The sequence below is a fragment of the Oryctolagus cuniculus genome, chromosome 19 (assembly GCF_051225735.1).
Source record: "Oryctolagus cuniculus isolate XC-2025 breed Fujian yellow rabbit chromosome 19, ASM5122573v1, whole genome shotgun sequence".
NCBI lineage: Eukaryota > Metazoa > Chordata > Mammalia > Lagomorpha > Leporidae > Oryctolagus > Oryctolagus cuniculus.
The window spans coordinates 64,894,658-64,908,590 of record NC_142885.1 but is presented as its reverse complement, the minus strand read 5'-3'; the positions used below and the strand labels follow the sequence as shown (position 1 = coordinate 64,908,590).

The window sequence follows — 13,933 nt, the reverse complement described above, 5'->3', positions numbered from 1 at the left end:
AAAGACCCAGGAGCCCCCCGTCTGCCCCGGTTCTCTGTGCTTGTCATCACAATGTCCCCTTATTACCGCCAGTGCTGGCTGCTTCCTGAAGGCACACTGTGCGCCACGTCCCTGGCTTGTGTGTTGATCCCTGGTGTTTACTCCCTGGGTGAGATGAAGAGCAGGAGTCTTTGCAAGCTGATAATTCCCAAGTCAGCATTTCATTTCGGCCTGGTTTTAGATAGACAGGGACATTGCAGAGACGGTAAGGGCCTCATCCGGTTTCCCCCGTTGTTGACATCCCGCATCACCAGGATGCACGTGTGACCTCAGTGCCTTTGGCTCTCCTGGGATCCCATCCAGGCTCCTAAGTGTAGCTGGTCGTCACATCTCCCTGGTCTCTCTGGTTGGAGATGTTTTCTCAGTCTTTTTTATTTTTCGTGGCCTTGATGGTTTTGAGGAGTGGTCAGTAATTTTCAGAGTCTTGTTTTCTTTATAAGAGAAACATATTAGTGTTCACCCATAAATAGCTTAAAATAAACCCAAACCAGAAATACACAAGTATGGCGTGTTCCAAGTAGGAGAGAGAATTGCTGGCGTGGGAGAGTCGTTCATTCCATAGCTAATACTGTGGAGCACCTACTATGTGCCGAGTGCTGAGGGATAGAACGAACGGGGGTGGTTCTTGTGGCATCATCTTTAAAGGTCATTCTCAAGGACATCTGAGCCTTCCCAGGAGATGCCACAGACAGACCGCAGGTTAAGACTCATGTGAGGGGGCCTGCGCTGTGGTGTAGCAGGTAAAGTCACCGCCTGCAGTGCCGGCATCCCATATGGGCTCTGGTTCGATTCCCGGATGCTCTACTTCTGGTTCAGTTCCCTGCTGATGCACCTGAGAAAGCAGCAGAAGATGGCCCAAGTGCTTGGGCCCCTGCACCCACGTGGGAGACCTGGAAGAAGTTCCTGGCTTCAGATTGGCCCAGCTCTGGCCATTGTGGCCATTTGGGAAGTGAACCAGGAGAAGGATGATCTCTCTCTCTCTCGCTCTCTGCCTTTCAAATATATTTTTTTTAAAAATTTGTGTTTATTTATTTGAAAGACAGAGTTACAGAGAAAGAGAGAGAGAGAGGTCTTCCATCTGCTGATTCACTCCCCAAATGACTGCAACGGCCAGAGCTGGTCTGATCTGAAGCCAGGAGCCAGGAGCTTCCAGGTCTTCCACGTGGGTGCAGGGGCCCAAGCACTTGGGCCATCTTCCTCTGCTTTCCAGGCCATAGCAGAGAGCCAGATCAGAAGTGGAGCAGCCAGGACTTGAACCGGCGCCCATGTGGGATGCCAACACTGCAGGCTGAGGCTTTAACCCACTGTGCCACAGCACCGGCCCCTCAAATAAATTTTTTACAAAATGCAATGACTGCATCTGAAAAAAAACAAAAAAGGGGCCAGTGCTATGGCTCCATCACAGAGTTCCTAACCACTGCATTTTCTTGGCTGAAATTGTGTCTTTTTTGGGCACACTTAGTCCAGATTTTGTAAAGCATACAGCGAGGTGTTTTTCTTTTCTTTTGGCCTATTCATTTGACATATCTATATATAGTTTTTAAATATTATAATAATGTTTGAAAAAATACAGGAATATGTACCCTGTCAAATACTGCTGATGGGCAAACAGTGACAGGGGAGCGATGCATGATAGGAGGGGTGGGTGTTTGGCCCGGGGTGCAGACTGCACTTGGCGTGTGCACAGCCCAAATCTCAGTGCCTGGATCAAGTCCCAGCTCTGCTTCTGAGTGCAGCTTCCTGCTAATGTGCGCCCTGGGGGGCAGAGGTGATGGCTCAAGTAGCTGGGTCCCTGCCACCCATGCGGACTGAGTTCCTGGCCCAGCCCTAGCTGTTGTAGACAGGGAGTAAGGCAGCAGATGAGAGATCTCTCTGTCCATCTCTCTCTCTCTCTCTCTCTCTCTCTCTCTCTCTCTTTCTCTGTCTCCCTATCTGTCAAACAAACAACAAAAAAAGGAAATTAATTTTTTAAAATTATAGGAAGTAGAATTTACTTTTAACCCATTTAGTCTTCTCCACAACTCCGTCAGGTAAGAAACTGAGAAACTAAGAGAAATCAAGCAACTTGCCCAAAGTAACAGAGGTGGCAAGTGGCTGGGCCAGGTTGTGAGCAGAGCCCGGCTGGCTCTGGGACTCACAGAGCTGTATAAATTGTCTGTTGCCACATAACAATCACGGCCTCGCTTGGCAGCTGAAGTTCATAGACTTTATTATCTCACGGGTCCTGTGGATTGGGAATCTGGGGTGGCCTAGCTGGGCCGTCTGGCTGAAGCTCTGGGAAGCTGCAGTGGTGCTGGGCGCCAGAGCTATGGTCTCATCCGGAGGCCCAGCCTGGGGACTGGAGGAGCCACTTCCGAGCTTGCCCACGTGGCCGTGGCTGGACTCAGTCCCTTGGGGGCTGTTGGCTGGAAGCCACTCTCGGGTCCTCGGTGAGTGGCCCTCCTTGTAGAGTAGCTCACAGTGGGAGAGAATGCCCCAGATGGAAGCCACTGCCTGATACCACGGCCACTGTGCCCAGATGCTTCACCGTGGTCTCTCTACCCACTGGGTTCCCACAAAGTCATTAACTGTGATGATGGCCAGTGGCCTGAGACAGTGTTCCCAAAGGCACCATTTCATGTAAAACAAAAATAAAAATGATAATCACCTGTTACCAAATACGGTTCAGAAACTGGGAGACCAGGTGTCAAATGGATATCTCTGGGTAAAAAATTAAACATGTCTTCTTTATTCTACATTGCTTACTGGGATCTTCTTTTTTTTTTTTTTTTTAAGATTTATTTACTAATTTGAAAGGCAGTTACAGAGAGGCAGAGGCAGAGAGAGAGGGAGAGAAACCATCCACTGGTTCACTCCCCAAATGGCTGCAATGGCCTTAGCTGTGCCAATCTGAAGCCAGGAGCTGGGATTTTCTTCTGGGTCTCCCACATGGGTGCAGGGGCCCAAGGACTGGGCTATCCTCCACTGCTCTTCCAGAGAGCTGGATCAGAAGTGGAGTACCTTGGACTCAAACCTGCGCCCATATGGGATGCCGGCACCTCAGGCAGCAGCCGTACATACACACCACAGCGCCAGCCCTGGCATCTTCAATGAACATGTTACCAAAAAATAAGTGGTGTAGATAGTTTCAGGGCCAGATAACTTTTTCTTAAAAAGTTGAATAAACAACTGCAGGAGGCCTGTAGAAGTCCTTGACTTTGCTGTGTAAGAACGTGACGTTCATTCCTTACTCTCAGTGCAAAAAGCAAGAGAACATTAAAAATGCTGGGTGGGGACTAGCACAGTGGATCAGGCTGCTGTCTGTGAGGCCTGCATCCCAGAATGAGCACCAGTTGGAGTCCTAGCTGCTCCACTTCCAATCCAGCTCCCTGCTAATGTGCCCAGGAAAGCAGCAGAAGGTGGACCTAGTACTTGGGCCCCTGCCACCCACATGGGAGACCCAGATGGGGTTTCAGGCTCCTGGCTTCTGCCTGGCCCAGCCCTATCAATTGTGGCCATTTGGGGAGTGAATCAGCAGATAGGTATATAGATAGATCTCTCTCTCTCTCTCTCTCTTTCTCTTTCTCTAACTCTGCCTTTCAAATAAATAAACGATTAAAAGAAGATAAATTATCTTTTTTTTAAAAAAAAAGATTTTATTTATTTGAGAGACAGAGTTAACAGAGAGAGAAAGACAGAGGGAAAGATCTTCCATCCGCTGGTTCACTCCGCAAATGGCTGCAACGGCTGGAGCTAAGCTGATCCAAAGCCAGGAGCTTCTTCTGGGTCTCCCACCCGGGTGCAGGGGCCCAAGCACTCAGACCATCCTCTACTGCTTTCCCAGGCCATAGCAGAGAGCTGGGTCAGAAGAGGAGCAGCCAGGGCACAAACTGGTGCCTATATAGGTTGCTGGTGCCACAGGCAGAGGCTTAGCCCACTACCCCATATTGCAAGAAAATTGCCCTTTAAAAAAATGTTTGGTGGCCACTTTACAGTTTGGAGTTAAACATGGACTCTGTGGGGAAAGGTACTGTGGAGAGCGGGTTAAACCACTGCTGGGGCTGCCCGCATTCTGTATCAGAGTGCTGGTTCAGGTCCCAGCACCTCTGCTTCTGACCCACCTTCCTGCTGGTGCACCCTGCTCTCAAGTGCTTGGACCCCTGCCACCCATGGAAGAGACATCACCAAAGTTCCAGGCTCCTGGCTTTGGCCTGGCCCAGCCCTGATGGTTGCGGGCATTCGTGGAGTAAAACAGCAGGTGGAAGATCTCTGTGTCTCTATCACTCTGCCTTTCTAGTGGATAAAAATAAACATAAAAAAAAAAAGAAAGTGAAGCTTTGAGAAAGTTGCCTCTGTGGATGGGCTTGGGCGCTGGGATCGTGAGCACCACTGAGAGCAGGGGTGCTGGGCTGCAGCCCCACGCCCCCCACCCCCGCCTCCTGGATGCTGTTTTATTCATGAATGAAAATGCCGGGTCATTCAATATTAATCCAGACTTTTCTGTGCTTCCGGTAATAATTTGCCTTTGGGAGAAGAGGGTTGTTTGGCTAGAAACGTTTCAGTTCAGAGACCAGCACTAGATGACATCAAAGATAGCACCAGTGACATTCACGGTGTGGGGGAAAGAGGTCGCACCAGCCCGGTTCCTGCTTCGCCACCTGCTGGCTCTGTGGGTGTGTCCTCGGGGGAAGTAAGCAGTCTCCCCGAGCCTGTGTCCTTTTCTGTTACCTGGGAATGATGACAAGCGAGCTAATCCATGTGGACTGCTCCAGGGAATTCTGGGGTGTTCACCAAGCGCTCAGTGCATCCTGGACACCTGCTGGTGTGACTTGGTAGCAAAGCCATAGAGGAAAAGGTGTCCTTGTGTTTTTTTTTTTTTAATTCTGGTGGGGCGTGTGGTGTTACATATCACCATTAAGACAACATTCGTCATATTGGTATTTGGTCATCGCGCTCTACAAAGCGTCAACGTTCAGGAAGATCCGAAGTATTGGAGTTGCAAGAACTTGGCTTCCTGTCCTGGTTCTGCAACTCACCGACTGTGAGACTTCAGTCTCTGATCCTCGCCTGTAAGATGAAAACAACAGTACTCGTGTCACAAGGGGCTCGTTTGCCTACGTGGGCCTGCCTGGCACACGTAGGGGCTGACTCCGATAGCGCAGACACGTACAAGCTTACCAGGCTCTGAGTTTTAGGACCCCTGTCTTGCCAACCTTTGCCTTCCGCCACCCATCACTCACAAAGACCTGGCACTGGGTGGGAGCTGCTGATGCTCTGGGCGCAGACTTGCTGGCTGTGCACCTGCTCTTGGCATTCCTGTCTCGTGGCCCATCGATCCCAACTCCTGGCTGGCCTAACCCCAGGCACTGTGGCCATTTGGGGTGTGAACCAGCAGATGGAAGATCTCTTTGTATTTCTCTCACTATCTCTTTTTTTTTTTTTAATTTTTTTTATTTGGCAGGTAGAGTTGCAGACAGTGAGAGAGAGAGACAGAGAGAAAGGTCTTCCTTCCGTTGATTCACTCCCCAAATGGCCGCCACGGCCGGAGCTGCGCTGATCCGAAGCCAGGAGCCAGGTGCTTCCTCCTGGTCTCCCATGCGGGTGCAGGGGCCCAAGCACCTGGGCCATCTTCCACTGCCTTCCCAGGCCACAGTAGAGAGCTGGCCTGGAAGAGGAGCAACCGGGACAGAACCGGTGCCCATATGGGATGCCGGCGCCTCAGGCGAAGGATTAACCAAGAGAGCCACAGTGCTGGCCCCTCTCACTATCTCTGTCACTTGGCCTTTCAAATAAATAACTAAATCTTTTTGAAAACAAATGAAGGAAGCATTGTCATCTAAGAAAAAAGTTCAGGGGCCTGCAGTGTGGCACAGCAGGTTAAGCTGCTGCCTGTGCCGGACGCTGGCATCCCATATGAGTCTCAGTTTGAGGCCTGGTTACTGCACTTCCAATCCAGTTCCCTGCTAATGCACCTTGGAAGACAGAAGAAGATGGTCCAAGAACTTGGGTCCCTGCCACCTATGTGGGAGACCTGGATGGAATTCCAGGCTCCTGGCTTTGGCCTGGCCCAAGCCTGGCTATTGCAGCCATTAAGGGAGTAAACCAGCAGATGGAAGATTCTCTCTTTCTTTCCCTCTCTCTCTCTCTCTCTCTCTCTGTAACTACCTTTCAAATGAGCACGTAAATCTTTTTTAAAAAGTTAATGGGAAATGCATATTATGAAAAAGCTGTTCATGGATTTCAAAATTGTATACGTAGCTTTTTATTCCATTTATGAGGTATGTGTGTATGTAAAGATGATCTGAGGTCACTCTCTGGAAAGTAGCTACTGATCCCCGAGTCTGATGAAGCTATGGCAACCTCAGTAAGAGGCGCTAACCTCTCCCAGCCTGCCAGTGGTGTGCCAGGAGGGCCAAGATGAGCAGGGACACCCGGGATTTCTGAGTCACAGATATAAGTCCTTCCACTCTTGCCTCGTATTCCACAGTGTCCTACAGGGCTCAGCCGGGCTGTGTTTGCACAATGCACAGAGCCTGGGAACGCTCCGTCTGTCAGTTCATCCCAGTGTGAAAAATGTGACATGGGTTTCAAACAAACGACTGATGACCAGCACTTTGTTTTAAACAAAAAATGTTAACTGGGGACCACTGAAGACCATTCTCTGCTGTGTGATTTTTGATTGTCATGACTGGGGGCACAGCCAGGGGTGGGTAGATGCAGGATCTTGGTAAACATGCCCAGGATAGCCCCCACCACAAAGATGATCCTCCCCCATGTGTCAATCATGGCAGGGTTGAGAAACTCTGGCCCAATATATGCATTGGGATACAGATTAAACTTTTATTTATTTATTTATTTATTTATTTTAACAGGCAGAGTTAGTGAGAGAGAGAGAGACAGAGAGAAAGGTCTTCCTTCCGTTGGTTCACCCCCCCAAATGGCCGCTACAGCTGGCGCAATGCACTGATGCAAAGCCAGGAGCCAGGTGCTTTCCTCCCGGTCTCCCATGTGGGTGCAGGGCCCAAGCACTTGGGCCATCCTCCACTGCACTCCCTGGGCCACAGCAGAGAGCTGGCCTGGAAGAGGAGCAACAGGGACAGAACCGGTGCCCCAACTGGGACTAGAACCCGAGTACCGGTGCCGCAGCTTGAAGGTTAGCCTAGTGAGCCACGGCACCAGCCCAGATTAAACTTTTTACAAAATTTTGGAAATTTTTGTAATCTTATCTTCCACATGCTCATACCATGGGCATCATTTCAGGTCCATAAATATTCATAATTTCTGCCTTGAAGCAATTCATAGAAACACATGTACAAAATAGTTTACTAAGTCATATTCTCCTTGGCTCCCTCCCAGTGTTGGACTTTTTTTTTTAAGATTTATTTATTTACTTCAAAGTCAGAAAGGAGAGACACGAAGAGACAGATCTTCCATCCACTGGTTTACTCCCCAGATGGCCACAATGGCCGAGACAAAGCCAGGAGCTTCTTCCAGGTCTCCCACATGGGTGCAGGGGTCCAGATACTTGGGGCTTCATCCACTGCTTCCCAAGCTATTAACAGGGAGCTGGATCAGAAGTGGAGCAGCCGGGTCACTGATGGGCTTTAAGGTTATCTCCTCTTTGTTGTTACAGATGAGACTGTGATGAATGTGCACTGGTCCCATTATTTTCTTAGGATGAATCCTAAAAATTGAAATTGCTCAGTTGGAAGCAGTAGGAAGTGGCCTCAGCTCACATCACACCAGTGAGACAGGAGCATGACACTGGGTTTTCCTCTCTGTTAAGACTGTACTGAATTTGCAGTGCCTGGATGTGTCCAGGGGTCCGGGGTGGTCTGGGGTGGTCTGGGGTGGTCTGGAGGCCCTGACGCCAGCTCTGTTAGGGACATGGGGCCCCCTGATAGCGCAGAATTGTCCTCATACCTGCTGTCCCCAGGGCCTCTCACCGTGTGTGTTCACTGCAGGATGCAGGCTCATCAGTCAAGCCGCAGCCAAAGTTGACATCGAGTTTGATTATGACGGGCCTCTGATGAAGACGGAAGTCCCGGGGCCTCGGTCTCAGGTGAGCTGAGCACACTTGAGTGGTGTTTTGAAAAGGAGACAACGCGGCAGACCTTAGCGACCTGTGTCGTTGGTGCTTCCGCACAGTTCACCACTAGGGATCCTGGGTGTGAGCCCCGGCCGTGTGCCGTGAGAGGTCAGCACACCTTCACGGGGGTGCCACAGCTGTGCAGAACAGTCACAAAAGCCTCGGTAGCACCCAGGGTGACCGGAGGAGGCGCTGGCTCTGCTGGGCTTACCACGCACCCGGGGCTGCTGTTTGTCAGCTGACCTGGGGTGTGCTAGTCCTGGCTGTGCTCCACGGGCCTGTCATCCTCCAGGAAGCTTGACCCGGCTGGCTGTCATCGGGCTAGGTCTGTGGCGGCCTAGGATCTGCGCTGGCCCTCTGTCTCTGCCCCTCATTGTGCGGGCCACAGCAGTCACTTGGCCTGCTTTGAGTCCAGGGCAAGGGCTGGGTCAGAGCACCTGACTGTGAAAGTACCTGGTGAGGGGATGAGCACAGGGCCTGGATATCAGTCACGTGCCCCTGAACTTGATCTTGGAGAATGTGAGCACAGGGCCTGGATATCAGTCACGTGCCCCTGAACTTGATCTTGGAGAATGAGGAGGAGGGATCTGATGAAGGAAAGAATTCTAATCCAGGCAAGCACATACAGAGTAAACCTTTTAAGGCAAATTTATTTTCCCTTGCAGATTTTTCAGATTTTACATGCAATGTAATTTTTTGGTTACTGTCAAAAGATACTCTTTTTGTCATTACAACTATTAAAAATCCAGAAATATTTCTGGTACTGTGAATGATTGTATTATTTTGGTATTGTTTTGGTAACAAAAGGAGAGACATTTTTCATATATATATTTCTATTGGGACAATGAATTTTAGTCTAATAGTAGTAAAATACTTAGAATAACTATTCATATACTTATCACTAATACTATTTTGTGTTTTATGTGAAAATAAATAATTTCATAATGCTAATTGCTAAAATTTATTTTATGTTGAATTATTTTAAGAGTAAAAATCTTTGTCATGGGAAAACAGCTAGTTTCTAATTTCCAGTTTCTATATGAAATTGCACAAATAATTTATGCAGTGTTTGGATTATAATTATAGATATAACATATGGTTCTTTGATATGCAAATTAATACTTTCCTTTTATATTCCTACTCGTTTAGGTATAGTCTTTTTTGCCTAAATAGAGAGAGAACACCTGTTTTTATGGATACTAGACAAATTCCTTCAGCTTACATTCTTGTGTTAAATGTTTTGGTTTACCTGCCATCTTGTCCACTGCACTGCTAATTTCCCTGGGTCAGAGAGTCATTTCCTGACATCTGTTTAATATTAATTAAAATATTTATAATAACTGTTGGCAATAAGCCATTTCATTATTAAGTTAAGCCATTAAGTTGTTGGCAGGAGAAGAAAGCCCCATGACTTGGGGAGACACACATGACGTTCAGCGCTTTTGGCAAGAGTGTATACTTGATCAGTGCTCTGTTCTTGCCCACAGGAGCTGATGAGACAGCTGAATATTGTCCAGGTGAGTGGGGCTGGGGCAACCCTCCTTCTGAGGCTTCTCTGTAACAATGTAACTGAGAGACACTCAAATCTGCACTGGCTCTTTAAAAAAAATGCAGTTCAGTAAATTTCCCCGATTTCTTTCTATTACGGATTTCTATTTTCATCCCTCTGTGATTGGAAACTGTATCGTGTGTGATTTTAATTCTTTGATATTTTCTGAGGTTTTGTAACGGCCCAGCGGTCAGTCCTGGAGGGGGTTCTGTATGTGGTGGAGAGGCGTGCGGGTTCTGATGCTGCCGAGTGGCACGCTCTCTAGGTGTTTGGTAGGTCTAGTGCTCTGGAGTCTCGTCCTAGTCTTCTATGCCCTTGCTAATCATCTCTCTGCCTGCTGGTCGTCTTATCCATCCCCGAATGGCAGCCACTGAAGTCTCCAGCTATTATAGTAGAGCTATTTCCTGCTTTGATTCTGTCCATTTTTGCTTTGTGAATTTTGAGGCTTTGTTGTTAAGTGCAAATATGTTTAGAATTGCTACTTCTTCTTTGTGGATTGATCTTTCATCATTATAAACTGTTTCTCTTTAGAGGCTTTTTTTTTTTTTTGGAGTCTATTTATCTGATGCTAGTATGAATCCTGCCAGCTTTCTTGTGGTTGCGATGTGCATCATGTATCCTTATTCATCCCTTTACAGTCAGCCCATTTGTCTTCTTGAATCTACAGTGTGCTTCTTGCAAACAGCATATAGTTGGTTCTTTTTATTCCATCTGACAATCTCTGACTTTTAATTAGGTGGGCCAGTCCATTCAGAGTTCACATTGATGGCGCTGCATTGATGTCTACCACTTCTTTGTTCTCCATATATCTTGTATCTCTGCTCCTTCGTTTCTCTTATGCTTTTTGTTTTACATTAAGTGGATATTTCATATGTACATGAAGTGGGTATTTCCTAGTATTCTTTAATGATTACCACATATTTTTAGTTTTCCCAGTGTTGCTCTAAGACTTACCATATAAAGTTAACCCTCCATATCACAGGTTCTACCAGCTGCAGATTCAACCAGCTACAGATCAGAAATATATTTTAAAAACTGCATTTGTACTGAACATATACAGACAGTTTTCTTACCATTTTCCCTAAACAATTCAGCATAATAACTATTTACATTGTGTTTATATTGCAATGTTATATGCTGCATAACAATGGTTCAGGTAACCTGTGATATGGAGGTCTACCTTGATATGGAGGTCTAGCATTTACCATGATGGGCTCATAAGATTGATCACCTGGTGAGGCTGTGGCTGCCTAACTTGGTGTGAGTACACTCGGTGATGTTTGCATAGCAACAGAATCACCCAGTGACACATCTCTCGGAACGTGACCTGTTGTGAAGTTCCGCCTGCCTGTAGTAGGCATTGTAAGTTATCCAGAGGTGATGTACAGTGCACGGGAGGATGTGAGTCAATCATATGCAAGTATTATGCGATTTCAGAGAGGGATTCGAGCCTCTGTGGGTTTGCTCTCCCGGTGGGGGGGGGGGGGCCTGGAACCAATTCCCCATGGATATCTTGTTAAAATCTACCCCAGATTTTAGCCCAACCCTTTATGTTATGATATTAAAACGCATACAGAAAAATTGATAAAATACAAAATCACAGCCTAAGAAGCTGTTAGAAAGCAAACTGTCCACGTAACTTCCCCCTAGAACAAAAAGCATCATTGCTGGTGCTCAAAGATACCCGCCCTGTGTCCAAAGAAAGACCCACCACTGGCCAGCACTGCGGCTCACTAGGCTAATCCTCCGCCTTGCGGCACCGGCACACCGGGTTCTAGTCCCGGTCAGGGCGCCGGATTCTGTCCCGGTTGCCCCTCTTCCAGGCCAGCTCTCTGCTGTGGCCAGGGAGTGCAGTGGAGGATGGCCCAAGTGCTTGGGCCCTGCACCCCATGGGAGACCAGGAGAAGCACCTGGCTCCTGGCTTCGGATCAGCGCGGTGCGCTGGCCGCGGCGGCCATTGGAGGGTGAACCAACGGCAAAGGAAGACCTTTCTCTCTGTCTCTCTCTCTCACTGTCCACTCTGCCTGTCAAAAATAAAAAAAAAAATACTAATTATTATTATAAAAAAAAATGAGGCCACGACTGATGCAGGCTCAATCCCGGAAGGCCAGCACCTGGCGCCTGGCCGGGGCCTCAGTCTGTCTCTTCTCTCCCCCAGAATGCGGAGGCCGTGCATTTTTTCTGCAATTACGAAGAGAGCCGAGGCAACTACCTGGTGGATGTGGATGGCAACCGGATGCTGGACCTTTACTCCCAGATCTCCTCTGTCCCCATAGGTAAGAGCCGGAACATCAGCCTCGCAGGCACCTCCCCCTCTCTCTGTCTCTTGGTCGTGGCTGCCCAGGTGTTAGCCGCTCCTGCCAGCAGGCACGTCTTTGTGTGTGGCCGCACACATCCCTCCGGGCCAAGGAAGGGAACTAGTGCTGCGTTAGGCACGTGACACATCTTCTCTCATTTACTCCTCCCCGAAACCCTGCCGGGTCAGCGTGTGTCGAGATCCCCACTGTGCAGAGGGGTAAATAAAGCTTGGAGAAGGTCACGTAGCTGGCAGAGGAGTCATAGCCAGCCTGTGTGACCAGTGTCTGCAATTTAGGTGTCTTGGGTTAGGCTTCCTGGAAGAAGAGGCCAGGGTAGGGATATTTATGCCGGGGGTTTATGGTAGGAGAGCCCTCAGGAGAAAGGACAAGAAAGGGAACGGCACAGAGCAGGAGGAAGACACTAAAAAGGATGAGGTTTCACTAAGAGACTGCCCGTGGCCTGATCCCACTGGGGGCTCTGCACCCCAGCATGCATCCCAGCCAAGCCCATGGTGCTGGCCTCTGTGTCCCCCTGTGCCTGCCAGTCACTGCCATCAGCCGCCAGGGAGGAGAACAGGTGTAATGTCCTAGGCAAAGTGGCTTCTGGATGCCGAGGGCAGTTTTCCAGGGAAGGCGGCAGCTGGAGCCATTGTCAGCCAACACACACAGCAGCTGGGAGATGGCCTGCCCGCTGAGCCAGGGGAAGTGACCTCGGTGGGACGCCAGTAGCATCTGCCTCCCTGAGCCCACCTCCCAGCCCTCCGGAGCACAGCTCGCTGCTGTAGAAGGGCACACAGACCGTGGAGTAGACGGGACTCGTTTGAAAATGCAGGTGGCTGTGGCTTGCGGCTTGCAGGGTTGATGTGCCTTCGGCTGCTGGGCTCCTGTCTGTGTTCAGCGGTCTGAAGGCTGTGACCCCAGCCCCAGCCACCCAGCAGCAAGGGGCCCCGGGCGTGGGTGGCCACTCCTCCACACACACACACCCCCTGCCCATTTTCTCAAACTGATCCATTTCCCATTAAGATGAAATTAGACAGTAAGCAGATGACTCAGTCTTTGGGGGTGTCTGTCATTCACAGATACCTAGGCCTTTGAGGGCAATTTGGAGCCCAAGACTTCCAAAGCCTATTTCCCTTTTGTGTTGGTTTGGAAGGGACAGACTCTTGAGTTATCCTGGCTTGAATCCTGGCTGTGCTATGTGTTAGCCAAGGGACCAGGATCCCCCTTCCCCCGACTCCCCGCCACCACAGCCCTCCCAGTGTGCATGCTCAGCCAGCCAGTCTGTGTGAGAGTGGGAGGCAACTTGGCTGTAAGTTCTGAAAGTTCTCCCTCTGGCCATCTTTTCTCCCATAGCTGGAGTCTTTGAGATGATTTAATGAATACTTACTATATAGCTGGCATGGGACTAAATGTCTTGCAAGGTAGGTATCTCATTAAATCCCTGCAACAGTCCTATAATGGAATCTTCTGGCATCACCCCTAAGTCTTGGGTGCAGGGAGTCTGAGGCTAAGCTGGGATTTGAACCGATGACTCTGCTGCCTAAGCTTATTTCCTTGAAAGCAGGCTTGCAGACACCTGCCCTGTCCCATCGGGGGGAGGGGAGTCCCACAGCAATGAAAACCCAAGGTGGGAGCCACCAATGAGAAAGCCTAGCTCTGCTTTCATCCGTCTTTCACCCTAGAAAGAAAAACTACCTCTGTGGCTCAATGAAATTTGCCTCCAACAGGCTCGTCTGGGGAGGCAGAGCTTAGAGACCTCTGGCCAAAAAGCAGTGTCCTTCCTGGAGTAATGAAGGCTTTCCAGCCTTGGGGCCAATGTCAGTGTCCACTCCCTCCTCCTCGGGCCGGGTGGCACCACAGGGCTTTGTAGCCTCCTGCACTCCTTTTGTTGCTGGGGGAGAAGCCTCACCTGGGAGGAGCTACTGTTTGATGCCTGTCCAGACTTGAGAATCTCTCATTGTGGGGCAGAGCAGGCCGCAG

General features: G+C 49.3%; 1 protein-coding gene across 6 annotated transcripts in view; it reads left to right on the top strand.

Moving 5' to 3' along the window:
• The window catches only part of ABAT (4-aminobutyrate aminotransferase), a 100,258-nt gene that overhangs the window by 50,508 nt on the left and 35,817 nt on the right, over positions 1 to 13,933 (top strand). For all 6 annotated transcript variants that reach the window (XM_051847393.3, XM_089321234.1, XM_089321235.1 and 3 more), the window contains 3 exons: positions 7,983 to 8,080; positions 9,595 to 9,624; positions 11,815 to 11,932. In XM_051847393.3, coding sequence (XP_051703353.1) covers positions 7,983 to 8,080; positions 9,595 to 9,624; positions 11,815 to 11,932 — 246 coding nt within the window. The remainder of the gene's footprint in view (positions 1 to 7,982; positions 8,081 to 9,594; positions 9,625 to 11,814; positions 11,933 to 13,933) is intronic.